The sequence below is a fragment of the Schistocerca cancellata genome, chromosome 4 (genome assembly GCF_023864275.1).
Source record: "Schistocerca cancellata isolate TAMUIC-IGC-003103 chromosome 4, iqSchCanc2.1, whole genome shotgun sequence".
Lineage (NCBI taxonomy): Eukaryota > Metazoa > Arthropoda > Insecta > Orthoptera > Acrididae > Schistocerca > Schistocerca cancellata.
In genome coordinates this window covers 570,141,535-570,160,931 of record NC_064629.1, presented here as the reverse complement: position 1 = coordinate 570,160,931, position 19,397 = coordinate 570,141,535, and the positions used below count along the sequence as shown (strand labels likewise).

Genomic DNA, 19,397 nt, shown 5'->3' with positions numbered 1-19,397 from the left:
TTACATGGAGTATTAGTGAACATGGCCTTAGTAAAGAAAGTAGTGAGATCGAACCACATGACACATATACTATATAGTAATATCTAGTTAAAGGTATAATACACACATAAAATTCTTACACACTGAAAATGCTTCCTTATCGAAGGTGTGTTAGGTTTGAATTTCATGACTGTAGGCTTTGGTTTCTGCTGAGCATTTGCCATGTTACACTGAAGTGTCCGGCAGTAGTCAGCCAACACTGCTGCACTCCATTAACCTTGATACCGAGATGTCCTGGTGAAAATATTCACTGTGTTTGTCACTGATTGAACCAAGATTTTTGGGGAAGAAGTCAAGATGTGAGTCGAGGAGACATTTTGAGGGACATGCTGACAACCAGCTGTTTGTACGCACTGATGCACTTCTTCACAACATTTCCATAGTCAGAAGATTTATGAGTTCCAAGAAAATTTGTTACAGTAAAGTAGACTCTGAGGCATGGTGCCATCCACTATTTTTCAGGTACACAAATAACACCCAGAGATTGGAAGAAAAAATAAATTACAGGAAAAATCCGAGGACTGACTTGGGACTGAATTAGGACCTTTTGATTGATAACCTGCTACTTGCCCAGTTATCTACTGAACTGTTGAGCCGCACACTACATGTTTATTAAACTGAGGACATCAAACATTCGTTAGCCTTTTCAGTTTTCTATTTGTGCCTCAAATTCACATCATCTTAGAACCTTTACTGTATTATTGAGAATTTATGTATGTCTTTAAAAAATAGAAGCAATGCTCTTCACTATTCTAATCAAGAGTGTTTAGAGTTTGTAGGCTTCTAATTTAAATAGCTATCTGTGAGACTCAAAAATTATGTTGTACTCAAACATTTTGTGGAAACATTGCTGGAAGTTAATCTTGCAAAAACAATGAATTTGCCAAAAGAACCTCCATAATTGTCCTATTCTCATAGAAAAAATTTCAATGATCTACCAAGTGAAAATCTATTGTTTTCTCTGTCTGTGTCTGGATCTCAGTGAAGAAGTGACCACTACTCAAGCTGGAGAGCCTGATGAGCTTAAGAGTCATTTTCTCGATATGGAGATCCTGCTGTTCAATCACATGTACAGCAATAGTAGATGTGTTGACTGTTGCCATTGTGGTTTCCAGCCAGTTGTGGGCAACAGACAACTTCTCCATACTAGCCATACTCCCTAACTGTATCTATTGTTGAAAGAGTAAAGATCCACTTTAACTTTGTTCAGTGAGATTAAAAGTGAGCAACTACCTTGTACACTGATATTACACTAGATATAATTTTTACAGAAGAGCAACTGTTTGAAGCTGAAGTGAAGAAACTTTTCCTGGTACTTCCATCTATGGTGCTTTGATACCTGCCCACAGTACAGATAACATTGCTACGGGTCTTCTGTGCAGGCTGGTTGTAGTCTGACCAGAGGTGATAGCGATGATCCTGTACCTCTGGCATTTGTGCCAAGGGTGTTTGCCTCCTAACCTTTCTGCAATATTTTCTATGCAGATGTTGCAAATTTTAAAATTTGTAAATAGTTTTAATGAGACGGACACATTATTAAAAAATATATTACTTAAATTGACTAATTGATTGAAAGCATTGCACGCAAATTGTAGCAGATAAGTTACAAATTATATAAATTTTCTAAAGAAGTTGAAAATAAAGGATTATTGTTTATGGCAGTTACTATACTTTGGTTTTAGTATCATATATAATAAATAACAGATTTTATTTGCTGTTCATTAGTTATTACTAATGGATAAATTGTTAATTAGAAATTAAACAAAAATGGTGAGAAAGTATACCATTCCAGGAAATGTTGTTGTTATAATTTTACTGTGCTTTTCCTTGTTTTGAACAAAGCAAACTCACTGTCATTGTAGTCAAGATTAGCATCTGTGTTATATTCTGTCAGCTGTCTGCTTTTACCTGTACGTGACCATGGGTACTTAATTTGCTGAAACTGCTTTCACTAGATCAGGGGTGGAAAAATGTGCTATTGTGAATATAACTGCCTGTGAATGCCCACACTGCTTGCCTGTAGTTCCATTCTACCTCTCTGTTAACATCACTCGTTTGTTACTGATGTGTGCGTGTGGCAAGATGGGCCTCTTTACTTCACGTCATTCATGTTATCAGTGTTGAAGTCACTTTGGCATTCATTGTAGGACAAAATTAGTGATAGGAAAATGGTTGAGAAAGTTTTAAGATTTTCAAAATATAAAACTGTCCAATCCCTACACTCCAACCCACAGTGGGAAGAAGATAACTTTATTGAAACATGGATTGGCCCCTAAGTGTCTGTTTTGTAATGCCATTTTATCGGCTAAATTCAAGTAGGTGTATGTTATTTCTTGAAAATGTTGTTATTATTTATAAAGCCTTATGTGGTTTTTGCTTTTGATTTTACCTCTTTGTTGTAGTGTATTTACAGGAATAGAACCATGCCATCCACAGTGATGGTGCATTTAGAGGGAGCCATCACATGGCTCTTAAAATAGCCAAAACAGCACTTCCAATCAGCAATGTAGAATTTTTTAAACAATGTTTTGCTACTGCCTCAACAGTCTTGTGCCTAGCGGCTCTTAAGTTTTCGAAACAGTTCCTTTTTTATGGAGAACAGATTGTAGATGCATCAAAGAAATGGCAAATGACGTTTAAATGCAACTGAAAGATAATACTAAAGATTTATTTCTCTTTGTCATGGATCCTGCTCAGCTTGCTGTTGTTGTGAGAAGTGTTGGCACCGAGTTCAACTTGCTTGAGGAACTCCTCAATTTAATCCCAGTGCCAATTGCTTATAAAACATTAGTGATGCATGTGACGTCTGTTGGGAAAGATTTCTGTTGATGGCAACAGATGGAGCACAAACTGGACAGAAGTCTGGTGTCATTGCTTTGACACAGAACAAGGTGAAAGCAGTTGCTATCCACCAGTGATACACTGCATCCTACATGGCCTCAATCTCCGGAGTGAAATTTGCACCCTGCAGTGAATTGTGCACTCAGGACCTTTCCCTTTCGCAGGCAAGTGCTTCACCAACAGAGCTAACTGAGCACAACTTCACAACCCATTCTCACAGCTTTACTTTGTCCAGTACCTCATCTCCTATATTTTACAGATCACAGAAGCCATCCTGCGAAAATTGCAGGACTAGCACTCCTGAAAGAAAGGATATTGTGGAGATATGGCTTAGCCACAACCTGGGGCATGTTTCCATAATGAAATTTTCACTCTGCAACAGATCACACACTGATATGAAAGTTCCCCACAGAATAAAACTGTGTGCCAGATCAAGAATCCAATCCAGGAACTGTTTCCTGAGTTTGAGACTTCATCTGGCACACAGCTTTCATCTGCCAGGATGATTCGTCATGTTAATCCGCTTGAAAAATGTGCCAGAATAAGTGGCATCATGGTCATTGTTGCAAAGTAATTAATAAACTGAGATCATACAATTTGCAATATTGGAGTTTATATCCTTTCTGGCATTCTGGCAGAGCTGGAGTGTGATAGTAGCAATGTGCCATATTTTTGTGAAGTGTACCAGTTGTCGAGGTGCTAGTTTAGATTTTTTTTTCCCAACTTGCGTAAATACACAGCATTATTCATGAACATGAAAGTACTTCTTATAAAGGAGTTTGAATATCTCCAATGTATATTAGATCTTTGATTTCTAACTCACCTTACGAAGCACCTGAATGTCTTGAGTACAACTTCACAAGGTATGCTTAAACTAATAGCTGATGTTTTTGACACCGGTTTTGGGGTCTAAAAGAAAATTGCTGTTGTGAATAAAGCAGCTTAATAGGTGTTTAACAATAATAATAGTAATAATAATAATAATAATAATAATAATAATAAAAGATCAAGCAGACACAGCAAACCCAGCTAAGTATCGCCCCATAACATGCCTACCAACAATATACAAAATATTAACTTCAGTAATTACACAGAAATTAATGACACATACTACACAGAACAAAATTGTAAATGAAGAACAAAAAGGCTGTTGCAAAGGAGCACGAGGATGTAAAGAGCAACTGATAGTATATGCAGAGGTGACATATCAAGCTAAAACTAAACAAAGGTCGCTACACTACGCATACATTGATTACCGAAAAGCTTTTGATAGTGTACCCCACTCATGGTTACTACAAATATTGGAAATATACAAAGTAGATCGTAAATTGATACAGTTCCTAAACATAGTAATGAAAAATTGGAAAACCACACTTAATATCCAAACAAGTTCAAATAATATCACATCACAGCCAATACAGATTAAGCGTGGAATATACCAAGGAGACTCATTAAGTCCTTTCTGGTTCTGCCTTGCTCTGAACCCACTATCCAACATGCTAAATAATACAAATTATGGCTACAATATTACTGGCACATATCATCACAAAATCACACATTTGCTATACATGGATGATCTAAAACTACTGGCAGCAACAAATCAACAACTCAACTAATTACTAAAGATAACAGAAGTATTCAGCAATGATATAAATATGGCTTTTGGAACAGACAAATGTAAGAAAAATAGCATAGTCAAAGGAAAACACACTAAACAAGAAGATTACATATTAGATAACCATAGCGACTGCATAGAAGCGATGGAAAAAACAGATGCTTATAAATATCTAGGATACAGACAAAAAATAGGAATAGATAATACATATATTAAAGAAGAACTAAAAGAAACATATAGACAAAGACTAACAAAAATACTGAAAACAGAATTGACAGCAAGAAACAAGACAAAAGCTATAAATACTTATGCTATACCAATATTGACCTACTCATTTGTAGTAGTGAAATGGAATAACACAGACCTAGAAGCACTCAATACACTTACACGATCACAATGCCACAAATATAGAATACATCACATACATTCAACAACAGAAAGATTCACATTAAGCAGAAAGGAAGGAGGAAGGGGATTTATCGACATAAAAAACGTGCATTATGGACAGGTAGACAATTTAAGAAAATTCTTTCTAGAACGAGCAGAAACTAGCAAAATACACAAAGCAGTGACTCATATAAATACATCGGCTACACCACTGCAATTTCATAACCACTTCTACAACCCTTTAGATCACATGACATCAACAGATAAGAAGAAAGTAAATTGGAAAAAGAAAACACTACATGGCAAGCACCCGTATCATCTAACACGGCCACACATCGATCAAGACGCTTCCAACACATGGCTAAGAAAAGGCAATATATACAGTGAGATGGAAGGATTCATGATTGCGATACAGGATCAAACAATAAACACCCGATATTACAGCAAGCATATTATTAAAGATCCCAATACCGCAGCAGATAAATGCAGACTTTGCAAACAACAAATAGAAACAGTAGATCACACCACAAGTGCATGTACAATACTAGCAAATACAGAATACCCCAGAAGACATGACAATGTAGCAAAAATAATAAATTAACAGCTTGCCTTACAACATGAACTTATAAAACAACACATTCCCACATACAAGTATGCACCACAAAATGTACTGGAGAATGAGGAATACAAATTATACTGGAATAGAACCATTATAACAGATAAGACAACACCACATAACAAACCTGACATCATACTTACCAATGAAAAGAAGAAATTAACACGACTAATTGAAATATCCATACCCAATACAACAAATATACAGAAGAAAACAGGAGAAGAAATTGAAAAATACATCTAACTGGCTGAGGAAGTCAAGGACGTGGCATCAGGATAAAGTTGACATTATACCAATTATACTGTCAACTACAGGAGTCATACCACACAATATCCACCAGTACATCAACACAATACAGCTACATCCAAACTTATATATACAACTACAGAAATCTGTAATTATTGATACATGTTCAATTACCCAAAAGTTCCTAAATGCAATGTAACATATACCGTACAGTTAAAAGGAAGTCATGCTTGATCAAGGTCCGCGTCACTTTCCATTTTTGACCAGACACAATGTCTGAGAAAAGAAAGAATAATAATATTAATACTAATAATACACTATTGGCCATTAAAATTGCTACACCAAGAAGAAATGCAGATGATAAACGGGTATTCATTGGACAAATATATTATACTAGAACTGACATGTGATTTCATTTTCACGCAATTTGGGTGCATAGATCCTGAGAAATCAGTACCCAGAACAACCACCTCTGGCCATAATAACGGCCTTGATACGCTGGGCATCGAGTCAAACAGAGCTTGGATGGCGTGTACAGGTACAATTGCCCATGCAGCTTCAACACAATACCACAGTTCATCAAGAGTAGTGACTGGCGTATTGTGAGGAGCCAGTTGCTTGGCCACCATTGACCAGACATTTTCAGTTGGTGAGAGATCTGGCCAGAGCAGCAGTCAAACATTTTCTGTATCCAGAAAGGCCCGTACAGGACCTACAACATGCGGTCGTGCATTATCCTGCTGAAATGTAGTGTTTTGCAGGGATCGAATGAAGGATAGAGCCATGGGTCGTAACACATCTGAAATGTAACGTCCACTGTTCAAAGTGCCGTCAATGTGAACAAGAAGTGACTGAGACGTGTAACCAATGGCATCCCATACCATCATGCCGGTGATACGCCAGTATGGTGATGACGAATACACGCTTCCAGTGTGCGTTCACTGCGGTGTCACCAAGCACGGATGCGACCATCATGATGCTGTAAACAGAACCTGGATTCATCCGAAAAAATGACATTTTTCCGTTCGTACATCCAGGTTCGTCGTTGAGTACACCATCGCAGGAGCTCCTGTCTGTGATGCAGCGTCAAGGGTAACCGCAGCCATGGTCTCCGAGATGATAGTCCATGCTTCTGCAAACATCGTTGAACTGTTCGTGCAGATGGTTGTCGTCTTGCAAACGTCCCCACCTGTTGACTCAGGGATCGACACGTGGCTGGATGATCCGTTGCAGCCATGTGGCCTGTCATCTTGACTGCTAGTCATACGAGGCCATTGGGATCCAGCACGGTGTTCCGTATTACCCTCCTGAACCCAACAGTTCCATATTGTGCTAACAGTCATTGGATCTTGACCATGAATATCTCTCTTTAGGGCACCAAAGATATGTAAATTGTATGGAGAGAGATGAGGGCTGTATGGAGGATGCATAAGGGCCTCCCAGCAAACTTCTGCAGCTTAGTCGAAATATCGTTGGCAGTGTGTGTGGGCATTATATCCTTTAACAGAATGATGCTGTCCATCAACATTCCTGGGAGTTTGGACTTAATGGCATGCCTCAATTTTTGCAAAGTGTCTATGTACCATGGTGCAGCACTATGTTCCGGAACATCAATGAGCAGTGGGCCCTTGTATTCAAAGAAAAAGCTCGTCATGTCTTTCCCAGAGCTAGCATCCACGGATTTGGATTTTTTGGTGGGGTTGATTTCATGTGTTTCTATTGTTGGCTCTGACGCTTGCTCTCTGGCTCAAAATTATGCCATGTTCCATCATCTGTGACAGTACGGGGCAGGAAACGACATTCATCTTCATGATACCATTCCAGGTGCTGCAGTGATGTTGACATTCTGTTCAGCTTCTGCTCATGCGTCAGGCTGTGGGGTACCAAATGCACACAGAACTTTAGATATTCTGCGGAACTGTAGATGATCTGCCATGATGGCATGAGTGGTACCATGACTGATGCCCAATATAAGCCGAATGTTTTCCACTGTCCATTGTTCATCATTTCTGACAACATCCATTGCAGGGAATGACATGATAAACCTGTCATGGTCAACTGCTGTCTTTCAGTGGTACCCAGCCACCTCTAAACCGTTTATTCCATGCAAAAACGTGCATGTGACATACTGTGTTCGCCACGGACAACAGACATTGGGGCATGCATGTCACTTCCCAATACTCCTTCTGCAGTCAAAAACTGCAATACTCCTTGCTGTTCCTCTTTCTTGGCCTCCATAGTGAAGTTAGATGCAAGCATGACTCGATGATCTTATGTCGAGCACATCTAACAGACAAATGATGCATCAGTCAACGTTCCCCCCATCCATCCTGATTCCCAGTAGAGGGCACTTCCATACACACACATACCTCCATTACCAACATCCATGCCATTCTTGTTAGACCAGTCTCATTTTCATTTGACTGCCCCCTATAGCATATATGTGAATCAGAGTGCAGTGCCTATTAATTCAAGTAACTAGTGGGCATTATATTTCAGAACAGTGAAAGAAGAATTGCAGGGAGCTGACTGATTATGTAACTAACTGCAACATGTAGAGTCCCTGTAGTGACTGTCATTTTAGTTGCATAGTGCACAGTATTATTTGTTATGCAATTAGCTGCAGAATTAATGTAACTACTACAACAATGAACTCTGTTATATTTGTATTGTTAGCACCTCATGGATTGAAGAATATCTTCATTAAAGCAGATTATTTACGTTGATGCCAGATGTAATAGACGTTGTTTTCAAACTGACCTACAGATGTATTTTGCAGACAGTGGTGCATGATTTAACTGCAGTGTGAGCAACATTTAACATGTTATATAATGTGTAAAAATATTATTTGCAAAATGAGGTGCAAAAAGAATCATTACATGTGCATAAATGATACCAAAAGATGTGAGAGAAAGTGTGAAGCAAGCTGTGTTACTAGTAGTATTTATAGTAATTAATTATTTCATGAAAAATTTCAGCTAAAATCTGAAGTATGCGTGACTAAAGTACAGTATAAATACATACTGCAGGTATACAGGATAAATTTAATTTATTTTATATCAGTACGCCATTGTAAAGGCATCATGGAAGTTGTATCTGCAATTTCTCAGAATTGATGCACAATGGGTGACATCATTACATGTCCCACATCAGAAACATAGTAAAAAGCAAAAAGCCCTCCATGCTCCCATAATTTTTTTTCCATTCATATGTGATATGTTAAACATTGCTCACATTGCAGTTAAGTCATGCACCATTGTTTGTAAAATACAGCTCTATATCAATTTGAAAACACCTCGTGTATTTGGCATCAGTGTGAATAACCTGATGTAAATTAATGAAGTTGTCAATGCATTACCCACTAATAATACAACTTGACCTTAACAAAGCCATGAGCTCTCTTGTGGAAGGTTTTACTATTACTGGTGGGTTAGAAAGTAAAGAAAATTATCTTTGAAGTTCCTACAGCCTGATATCTTTAGCATACAGCCTAATGCACTTAAGAAAAGGAATGATTGGACTTGAACTTGCGACTTTGCGTATTCATTGCATGATGTTTACCACTGGACCACAAACAGATACAGCATTATAACAGCTCAAGCACAATACAACATTTCCTCAACACATCCTACATGGGTGCCAGATTGTACAGTTGGCCAGATTTCTTACACGTGTAATTAGTTCATTTTCATATTTATGATTGTGATGTATGGACACGGACAAATATTTAATGTCACTCCTTTTAAAGAACAAGTGGATTTTTATTTATTTATTTTGAAAAAAAAAGCATTTCTGAAAGTGTTAGTTATATTAAGAGTCAATTTGGTAACCAAAAAATGACTTAATTGATAATATAAATTATTTCCTGAGAAGAACTGACTCTTCATGTATTAGAAATTTATTAGTTGGTGTACCTTAGGGATTCATTAAAAAGACTAATGTGCCATGGGTTTATTAGTGTGAAGCTACCAATCTACTCAGTGATGAACTACATAAATAAAACATTTTGTCAAATTAAAGGATACCAATTGCTTTAGTAAAAGTGCAATATGGAGGCCTTTTTTGAAGTTGTTAAATAAGGTGATACTTGCATTAAATTTGACACCTACAGAGACTGAAATTTTGGAATGCATATTGCAGGGTCACACGAGCTCATACAAGACTGTATCAGCGAGAGCTGCAGAAGATTCTACAGTGCTGCGTCTTCCCATGTCGGCATTTCAAGATTTGTTCGAAGACTACCCCGACATATTTATTAGAGTGATGCAAGTTATAATGGTGCGTCTTCAGAGAGTAACATTTACTGCTCTGCACCAGTATCTGGGTCTGTCGTCAGAATTGGTTAACCAGGTATGTTAGGGGAAATGGGATAGAAAACTACCAGACTTTTATTTGACAATTGACACATGAAAAGCTGCCCACATTTCAACTGTAAGAATCTGCTGTATTCTACCCAGTACTTCAGGTACTTAAGGTTTTGGTAAATGAATTTGCCTTACTGGTGAATTGAAGTAGTCTTCTTTCAAACTGTTGATTCATATGTGTAAGTAAATTTTTGGGGTAAAATTTGATAATTATCATTGTGAAATAAAATTATATATTTCACAGAACCCACTGGATAGTGATATAGTATTTGCTACCTGCTGTGACATTATAAGTATATAAGGTTAGAGAAGACTAAAAAATATTGTGGTTTCTAACTGCAGTAGAGCAGTTATGGTTAAAGAGCTGTATCTTTCATTTACTGTGTTTTAATACAGTTTCTCTTAAATAAGATATGCCATGTGAACACATTAAAGTGTAATACCTACCTCTGTCAACAAAACATTTAATTATTTGAACTTATTCTGTAACTGGGAGAAGTACTTGAAGTTACCGTTGTTTATAGTTCAGTTGCTAACAGGTATGAGTTGGTTTCTGGTCTAATCATGCAGAGTTGATATCACAACCATTTCCAGATGGTAAGGTTCTGAATTAATTGTTAACAGGGGCAGGAAGGGAGATAGATTTTTCCTTTAGCCTGATTTCTTCAGTGTGGTTTATAACTTCAGTCTTGGTACTGGCCAAGGCCCTGGCAGTGGTAGACTTTCAGGAAAACACAGAAGTATTGATTTCATTTTATTTTCTGAATATCTTGAGAGTTTTGATGTGAAGGGGGTAAAGGAACATCCATGTGTGTAGTTGACCTTGTAATTGTAAAGATGCATTCCAAAATGTTACTAATGTATGAAAACTGAATGGACTAGGGCACTTGCAGCAATACAAGTAATTTGATTTTCCTGATTTGCACATTAGGTGAAAACCATCAAAGCTATGAGCAGTGGTGTGTTGTTGGACATTCAGCTTAAATGCACCCTGACCTTGCGCAATGGAATAGTTCTTTCATTCCTCCTCCTTCTCGTCCTCCTCTGAGTGAGATGATGGTGTTAAAGCCACTATACACAGATCTGAGAGTGGCCGAGCTCAAATCCTGCACAGCCATCATGTTTTAGATATTCTGTGGTTTCCTTAAATCATTTCAGGCCAGTCTCATGTTTCTGCCTTCAACAAGGCTGTGCACAGCTTCCTCCCCTGTTGATGTCAGTCTCATCTAGTGCTCCATCTTTATTGAGCTCATTCTCTTTGGGGTGTTAACCATTCTTCCTTTACCAACGTTGGCTATGCAAGTTAAAAACAGAACTTTTATCTATGATTCCATTTGTGTCCACCGTGCAGACACGAATATGTATTGCCATGTTGGCTAACATGATGATTTTATGTTGTAGTCAATATTCTTTTCATCTGTATGGTAATGACTTCTTGACTTCCTGTGTCCTGCAATGATTCTGTCTAGTAAAGATCCCAGACTGATGAGCAGTATTCAAAAATCAGTTCAACGAGAGTTTGGTACCACAGAGAAGGTAGCTTACAGAACACTCATTTGATTGACATTTGAATATTGCTCATCAGTGTGGGATCTGTACCAGACACGATTGAAAGAGGCAATAAAGAAGATCCAAAGAAGAGCAGCACATTTTGTTTTAAGTTCGTTTAGTAAGCTGAAAGTGTCATGGAGATGCTTTTTGCATTAATGTGTGGTTTACAGTCTAAATTCTGCGAACATACCTCCTAGAAGAGTCAAGTAATATATTGCTTCTTCTTATGTATATCTCACCAAAAGACCACGATGGTTAAGTTGGAGAGATTTAGCTCACACAGTGATTATTTGTGAGTGGAATGGGAAAAGAGGGGGGGGGGGGGGGGGGGCATAACAGTGATACACGAAGTACTCTCCAACATACATCATAAGGTGGCTTGTAGAGTATAGGTGTAGATGTACAGGCTGACAATTATTGAACTATATGAAAAAAACGAAAATTAGTTACAATCTGCGGTGCACACACACTTTATTCAACATGTTAACATCATTACAGATATTCAGATTTAAATTGTCACATGTCTGATATCCCTGCCATCCTTGGTGGTATGTGGCATAGATGGATAGCTGCTAAAGTGTTGGAACATCAATGCTGATGATGGTCTCCTGAATGGCTGTTCTCAGCTCAGCAGTGGATTTGGGGTTATTGGTATACACCTTGTCTTTAATATAGACCCACAAAAAAGGAGTTGCATGTGTTCAAACCCAAACAATACGGCTGTCAATTGAGTCCAATGCCAGTGGTCCCCAAATTGCTCCTCCAGGACATCAAACACTCTCCTGCTTATAGGAGGTTGAGCTCCGTCTTGCGTGAACCACATCTTATCGAAATCAGAATGACGATTTTAGTTCATATTGTTCAATAATTGTCACCCTATAGATGTGCATAATTACTTTTAAGTTCTTACAGAGATGTTTTATTTGTTTACTTATTTCAGAATTCTCAGAGGAAGGAAGCCAAAACTCCACTTGCAGTAGTGAAAAAGCAATGTAAGTATTACCTTCTACACGTGTACAATTTGTTCTGTAGTGTAAAAAGTCATGTAGCTAATGTTCAACAACAGTGACCTAATTTCATAATATGCTAGTGTTTCACTAAGCAAGTTTAATCCGTGAAGCAAGTTTAATCCATGGGAAATGTTTGGACTCTGAACTGTATCAGAGTATACAGAGTTTTGCCATTGGTTTCTTAAAGCTGCTCAAAAAAATATTGGAATAGTTTCTTCAACAGTACCACAACTGATTCTTCCCCCATTCTTAAAAAATTAACTGTTGCTCGTAAGTTAGTATGTGCTATATAACCGGAAGAAAAATATAATAACCAGTCTCCCTCCCAATCTGGTAACAGTGACAACTCGGCAAATAGCAGAAGCATTGAGTTCTCTACAGGCACAGTGTGTGTGTGTGTGTGTGTGTGTGTGTGTGTGTGTGTGTGTGTGTGTGTACAGCTATGTTGTGCTGGCTGGATGAACACACAATGTCAGGACTGCAGTTCAACAGGTTGACTGGGGTGATGGGTTTTGCAGATGAGGAAAGAGTCATCCAGGAGGGTTGGGGAAGGTTTGCTAACTGCTTGAGTGGGGGCAGCGTGTGTTGAAGATAAGAATACTGGGGGGGGGCGGGGGGGGGGGGAGGCAGTAGGTGCACAGGTTAGGAATGTGCCACACAGACGCTGGAGACGGTCAGTTTGGGCAGTGCATGATGATAATGATGGGCAGCAGATTTGGTTGGGGTGACAGAATAGAAGAAGGGGAGAAAGCCTTGGACGAGACTGGAGTTGGATGTGCTGGGTAAAGCAATCGGGCACGTCTTTCATCTGGGTTCTCCACAGGGATATGACCCATGAATGAGGGGTTGGGATGGGAGTGGCATAGCAATGGACCAGGACATGTAGGTTGGGTGTCTGGCAGAGTACCAGTAGGAGGGTTGAGAAGGATTGTGGATAGCAGTCATTTCAGGACATAACAGATAGTTGAAGTCCTGGCAAATCGTATGGTTCAGTTGCTCCAGTCTTTAATGATATTGAGTGATGGAAGGCGGCCAGGGGGAGGGGGGGGGGGGGTGTTCCTTTGCAGCTGGTTCTTGGGGGGTGCTGAGAGTATTGGGGGGAAGTGAGGATATCACATGGGGATTTTATTTGTATACTAGATTTCAAGATAGTGCAATTTTGTGAAGACCGGAGACCTTCAGCATACTGTGCAAGAGAATTCTCATCAGTGCAGATATGCTGTCTATGGATGGCCAGACTGTATGGGAGGGACATTTTGTGTAGAATGGATGGTAGCCATCAAAAAGGCAGGTACTGTTCGTGGAAAGAGGACTTTATGATGTTGACAGAAGGTGGAGGCCAGTGTCCAGGTAGTTGGCATATCAGGTTGAGGGAAAACCAAGTGAAGTGAATCGGAGAGAAGGTAATGAGGTTGTGGAGGAATGAGAATAAGGTGTCATGGCCCTGAGCCAAATCATGAAGATATGATCAATAAATCTGAACCCGTCAATGGATTTGGAATTTTGGGAGCCTAGGGAAGTTTCTTTTAGAAGGCCAATAAACAGATTGGCATATGTGGGCACCTGTGCTAGTGCTGCAGGTTTGTTTATATATCCTCTCAAAGGAGAAGTTATTACGTGTGAGGATGTAATTAATTAAATGTACACCGAAGAGCCAAAACATTATGGCCCCTGCCCACCAGGAGTTTGAATGATGCATGGAGGTGTTGCGGTTACATGACACATTCAGGGAAGTATATAACTGGAGCAGATATGAATAGGGAACCATTTCTAGTGATGATACTGCTGATAGTGTGGAAATTTAATGGCATAAACAACACTGACAAAGAGCAGATTGTTATAGCCCGGTGCCTGGGAATGAGTATCTCGGAAATCATGAAGCTGGTTGGCTGTTGATGTGCTACTGTTGTGAGCATCTCTGGAGTATGGTTGAAAAATGACAAAGTCACAAAGAGGTGTCAAGGTGTTGGACATCCATGCCTCATCAGGGAACCTGGATGTCGGAGGCTTTTCCGCTTAATAAAACAGGATGGGTGGCAACCTGTGGCAGATATGGCAGCAGAGTACAATGCTTGCGCAGGCACTAGTATTCTGGAGCACACCATTCAGTACACCTTTCTGAACATGGGGCTCCGCAGTAGGTGACCCTTACTTGTTCCCATGTAGACTCAATGGCATCATTAATCATGATTGCAATGTACAAGGGAAAATCGAGATTCTACTACTGATCAATGGAAATGGGCCACCTGCTTAGATGATTCATGTTTCTCGTTACACCATGTCAGTATTCTTTTACAGATATGCTGTCATCCAGGTGGATGGCTGTGTGAAATGTGCATCACACTATGGATGCAGGCTGCTGGGACAGTATTATGCTATGGGCGACATTTACCTAGATTTATGTGGGACCTGTGTCAGTAATAAAAGGTGCCAAGACAGCTGTAGACGATGTAAATATTATTGTGGGGCACCTGAATCTCTTCATCTTGTTTTCTCCAACTGCAATGGCATTATCCAGCGGGATAACCACCAGTGTCACAAGGCCAGAATTGTGCTGTAGTGGTTTGAGGAGTATGACAGTGAGATGACATTGATGTCTTGACCACCAAATATGCCTGACCTGAACCTGATGGAACATCTGTGGGATGCTGTCAGGCACCAGCTCCTTATCCGTAAGCCACCGGCCCATAATTTGTGACAATTGTGTGACCTGTGCATAAACATATGGTGCCACATACCTCTGGAAACCAACCATGGACCTATTGGATTCATGCCAGGCAGAATTGGTGCTGTCTTGTGTTCCGAAAGTGGACCAGCGTGGTATTAGCCAGGTGTTCATAATGTGTTGGCTCATCAGTGTATAAGGAATGAGTTGATGGGTTTGGAGTCACGAATGCATTAGGAGAGGTAATTTCCAATTGCAACAGGGCCATAGGTGTGGGGGATGTTCAGGCATAAGGAGGGGATATCAATAGTGATGAGTAGGAATCCAAGCGGTAATGGGGTGGGGATGCTCAAGAACTGGTGAAGAAAGTTGTTTGTAGCTTTAATATGAAAGGCTAAGCTAAGAGCAAAAGGCTGGTAGTGCAGGTTGACAAGATCATAGATTTTCTCAGTGGAAGGACATTAATCAGCTACAGTGGGGCCACTAAGATTTTTGGGTTTATGCATTTTATGAAGCAAGTAGAACGTAGGTGTGCAGGAGATCAAAGGGGTGAGGAGGGGATGGATTTGAGGAAAGGATTGTGGAATTGGCCTAAATATTTGTGTAGGGTGTGGCACCCTTCTATGTCCATATGTTTACAAGTGACCTAGAGGAAACCTTCGTAGCATCCTAAAACACTAAACCCCTTGTATGGTTTAGGTTTATTGTGATATTTTCATGATCTGGACACCTTACCATCATTCCTCCACAACCTCAATACTTTCGCGCTAGTGAAGTTTTCATTCTTTTTATGTGCCTGTGGACAATTTCTACTGTTCAGTGAGTTGTTATCTACTCCTAAATTATTTACATTCTGCCACAATGTTGCATACCATATTTATGCTCTGTTTGTGATTGGAATGGAACAGGACGAAACAGCAGTGGCAGTGGCAGTGGCATAACCATAAATATTCTCTGTCAGCTGTTTGACAATGGTCTGTCGTGAATGGATATAGAGGGTGTAAAACATCATTTATAGCTTATTTAAGCCATTCCAATTAGGGTTTCCCAAAGTCTTACGAAGTCATTCTAGATGAATTGTGGGATGGTTCCTGCTGATGGTCATGGCCAGCATCTTTCCCAGTCTCTGCCCTGTATTTAGCTATACAAGGATTATCTAAATTTATGTATTGAGTTAGTAGTAGCATAATTCTTGTGTTGTGGTTTTTGTTTTCACTTTGAGATTTTTCTGTAGAACAAGTTGTATATATATGCAATTACTTGTTCCATGATCAGATAGCATTGACATTCAGATTTAATGAAATAAAAATAAAATAAGTGTTTGTAAATGACTTGATATGTACTTGGAAGTAATGTAGAAATGGTGATGCTGATGCTTCTGTAATGATGGTATCTATTCTTGCTGTTTTATATACATTGCTGATATGTTGTTGTTAATAATAATAATAATAATAATAATAATAATAATAATAATAATAATATGAGTATTATTTTACAGCAAAAAATGTACTCCAGAAGACTTCAGATTTTGCTCAGCATGAGTTATTTTTGACTAGGAATCAGACTGATAATTTTAAGGCAGCTACAGATTCTGAGTTTCACCAATTTTCACTCAGTAATCCACAGCCAGATATGCTGGATTCAACACCATGCTTGCCAACGGTAATTTCTCATTTTATAAAATAAAATGTCTTTTAAAATTTTCTTTTGCATGCCCTGGAATACCTCCCCAATTTTACAGTATTCTCAAAGAAATAGTGAACAAAGGTAAGATGGGGACTTTTGTGTGTGTGTGTGTGTGGGGGGGGGGGGGGGGGGGGATAGGATAGATTAGATTCAGTTTTCATTCCATAGATTCAAAAATGAGATGATTCTTGTGAATAAGGACTAAGTCAAAAAATCTAAAATAAAAAAAACCACATTAAACATTTGAGTATAATAGTCACTACCTTGATCATTTGTCACATGAAACACTGAATAAATAAAGGAGATGATCGCTGGTAACCTCAGCACATAGAATATGTGTAAACTGATGTAGGAAAGGAAAGGGCTCAGTTTTGGACAAAAATTTTTTGTCACTATGTTTCAGGAAAGAGTAAAGAAGACAGCAGAAATCAGTGCACACACAACAGCATGTGCTACCTATGTTCCAAAATGCCACACTTGAAAACTGGATACTTTCAAGGATAATACCTCAGGTTCTATTGGTGATGAGTATGGTAGGGTCAAGTGTTTCGGATGGCTCTTGGGCTAGGAACCATTTGTATACTCAACAGACGCGTCATCTTAGTGTCACTGTCCTACAGTACAGGGTCAAACTATGATTATTACACACTTCCTCCTCAGTTGGTTCTTTTTTTCATTTTATTGTAGCCTATGGTGTTGGGCCTTAACAGACTTATGGAGGAACAGGTAGTTCCTGGATGGGTACTTAGAAAAACCCCCCAAAAGCATTTTTTTGCCATTTTTGTGCCAAAACTGATCCACAGATTCCAAGACAGCTATACCCAACAAATGGCTGAAATTTTTGTGATGTATTCCTAAGATCCTGATCTCGAATAACCTTTAAAATTTTCTTGATATCTTTACCCATTTCCGAGATACAGAGGTTCAAAGCTACCCAATGTCTACACTTAAAATACGCATGTAAAACTCAGTGTGAGGCAAAAATGTAGTTTGTAAGTGACATAGTATGGAGAAATATGCTATAAAATGTCTTCATTATCATCAGAAGAGTTCTTGGAATCCCATATTTATTTATTAATTTATTTATTTATTTAGTCCTTTGATCATGTGCAGTACAGTGTACAAGATGATATTGGACTTAAGTCATTACAGAGGACAGTTTTCAAGATTATACAGTGTGTTTAATTCATGTTACAAGCTTCTAGAGGTATAGGGGACTTGACCTACAAAGTTTTACATAGAAATCCATGTCTGGAAATATCATCCAATGATGCTAAAACAGGTGCCAGTGAATATAAATGTATGCATATACACAAACAAACTTACAAACGTTCTAAGATGATGGAGATGGATAAATGTATCAATTTGTGGTAGTGGTCCCTGCTTCGGAAACAAATGAGTCGAAAGTCACAAGCAAAAATTAATCTGATACCTCTGACAATGCAATATGTGTACCGGTACTGCTGTTCCTAAAATTTTAGGAGATGCAACTTTCAGAGGTGGTAGTATGGACCAAGACAAGAAAAAAATTTCAAGTAAACATGGCTCTAAAATGCAGACCTGAGGAATTATGAGCACTTTTTCATCTTAGCTATTGTGAAACACAAAATTTTGTACATGGCTGCACGTTCAGAGACCGTGAATAGTTACAATTGGAAGAAAAGCAGCCCTCAGTCACTATTTTTAATGAATTAACCAGGTTTCAACACTGCTAGGAGTGTCTTCCTCAGAATTTAAATCAGAGAATGGTCTATATTCTATAACATGGTCACAGAATTATGACTAAAAACGCATGATAGAGTGTAAGTACAGAATCATCGTGAAAGACTGGCAGTACTTATATGTCACTTATAAAATAATAAATATGCCAAAAGGGCATTAGTCACAAAGATATTTAAGATAAAGAAAACTGTGATGGTGAGCCACTAAGGGCTGCTCGTTACTTGCGTGGTGCAGGTTGCAAAACGGAGTCTTTCACACAGTGAAAGATTGTTCTTGAAGTTTTGTAATGAGGTTCTCATGAAATATAAGAAATATAAGGCATCTTTTTAAAAAGTCTCTGCCAGTTACTTGCTCTCAAAATTCCTGTTCCACTTTCTTGTTAATCGAACTAGCAAATGAGCATTTGAGCGACCCTTCTTTGTGCACACTGAGTGTCCTCCCCGTTTGTCTGACCTGATATGGCTCACAAACCCATGACATTTCTTTTGTGTTTTTAATCAGTCCTTAAGATGCAAATCCACACAGTCCACTTCATTGGATACTGCCAATAGGTGCTGTACCCTGTGTACATTCGCAGTCTCAAGACTGTTTAAAGATGTTAAAGTAATGGCATTAACAGCTGCCCACTGCAGTGGTTATTGTATGACATAACCAC

The 19,397-nt window shown here is 38.8% G+C and overlaps 1 protein-coding gene across 8 annotated transcripts in view; it reads left to right on the top strand.

Moving 5' to 3' along the window:
- The window catches only part of LOC126183261 (neuropathy target esterase sws), a 195,278-nt gene that overhangs the window by 28,124 nt on the left and 147,757 nt on the right, over positions 1-19,397 (top strand). For all 8 annotated transcript variants that reach the window (XR_007536714.1, XR_007536712.1, XR_007536713.1 and 5 more), the window contains exons 8-10: positions 9,885-10,094; positions 12,600-12,651; positions 16,833-16,996. Coding sequence is in view for 4 of the 8 variants with exons in the window: in XM_049925078.1 (XP_049781035.1) it covers positions 9,885-10,094; positions 12,600-12,651; positions 16,833-16,996 (426 nt within the window). In the remaining 4 variants the exon portion in view is untranslated. The remainder of the gene's footprint in view (positions 1-9,884; positions 10,095-12,599; positions 12,652-16,832; positions 16,997-19,397) is intronic.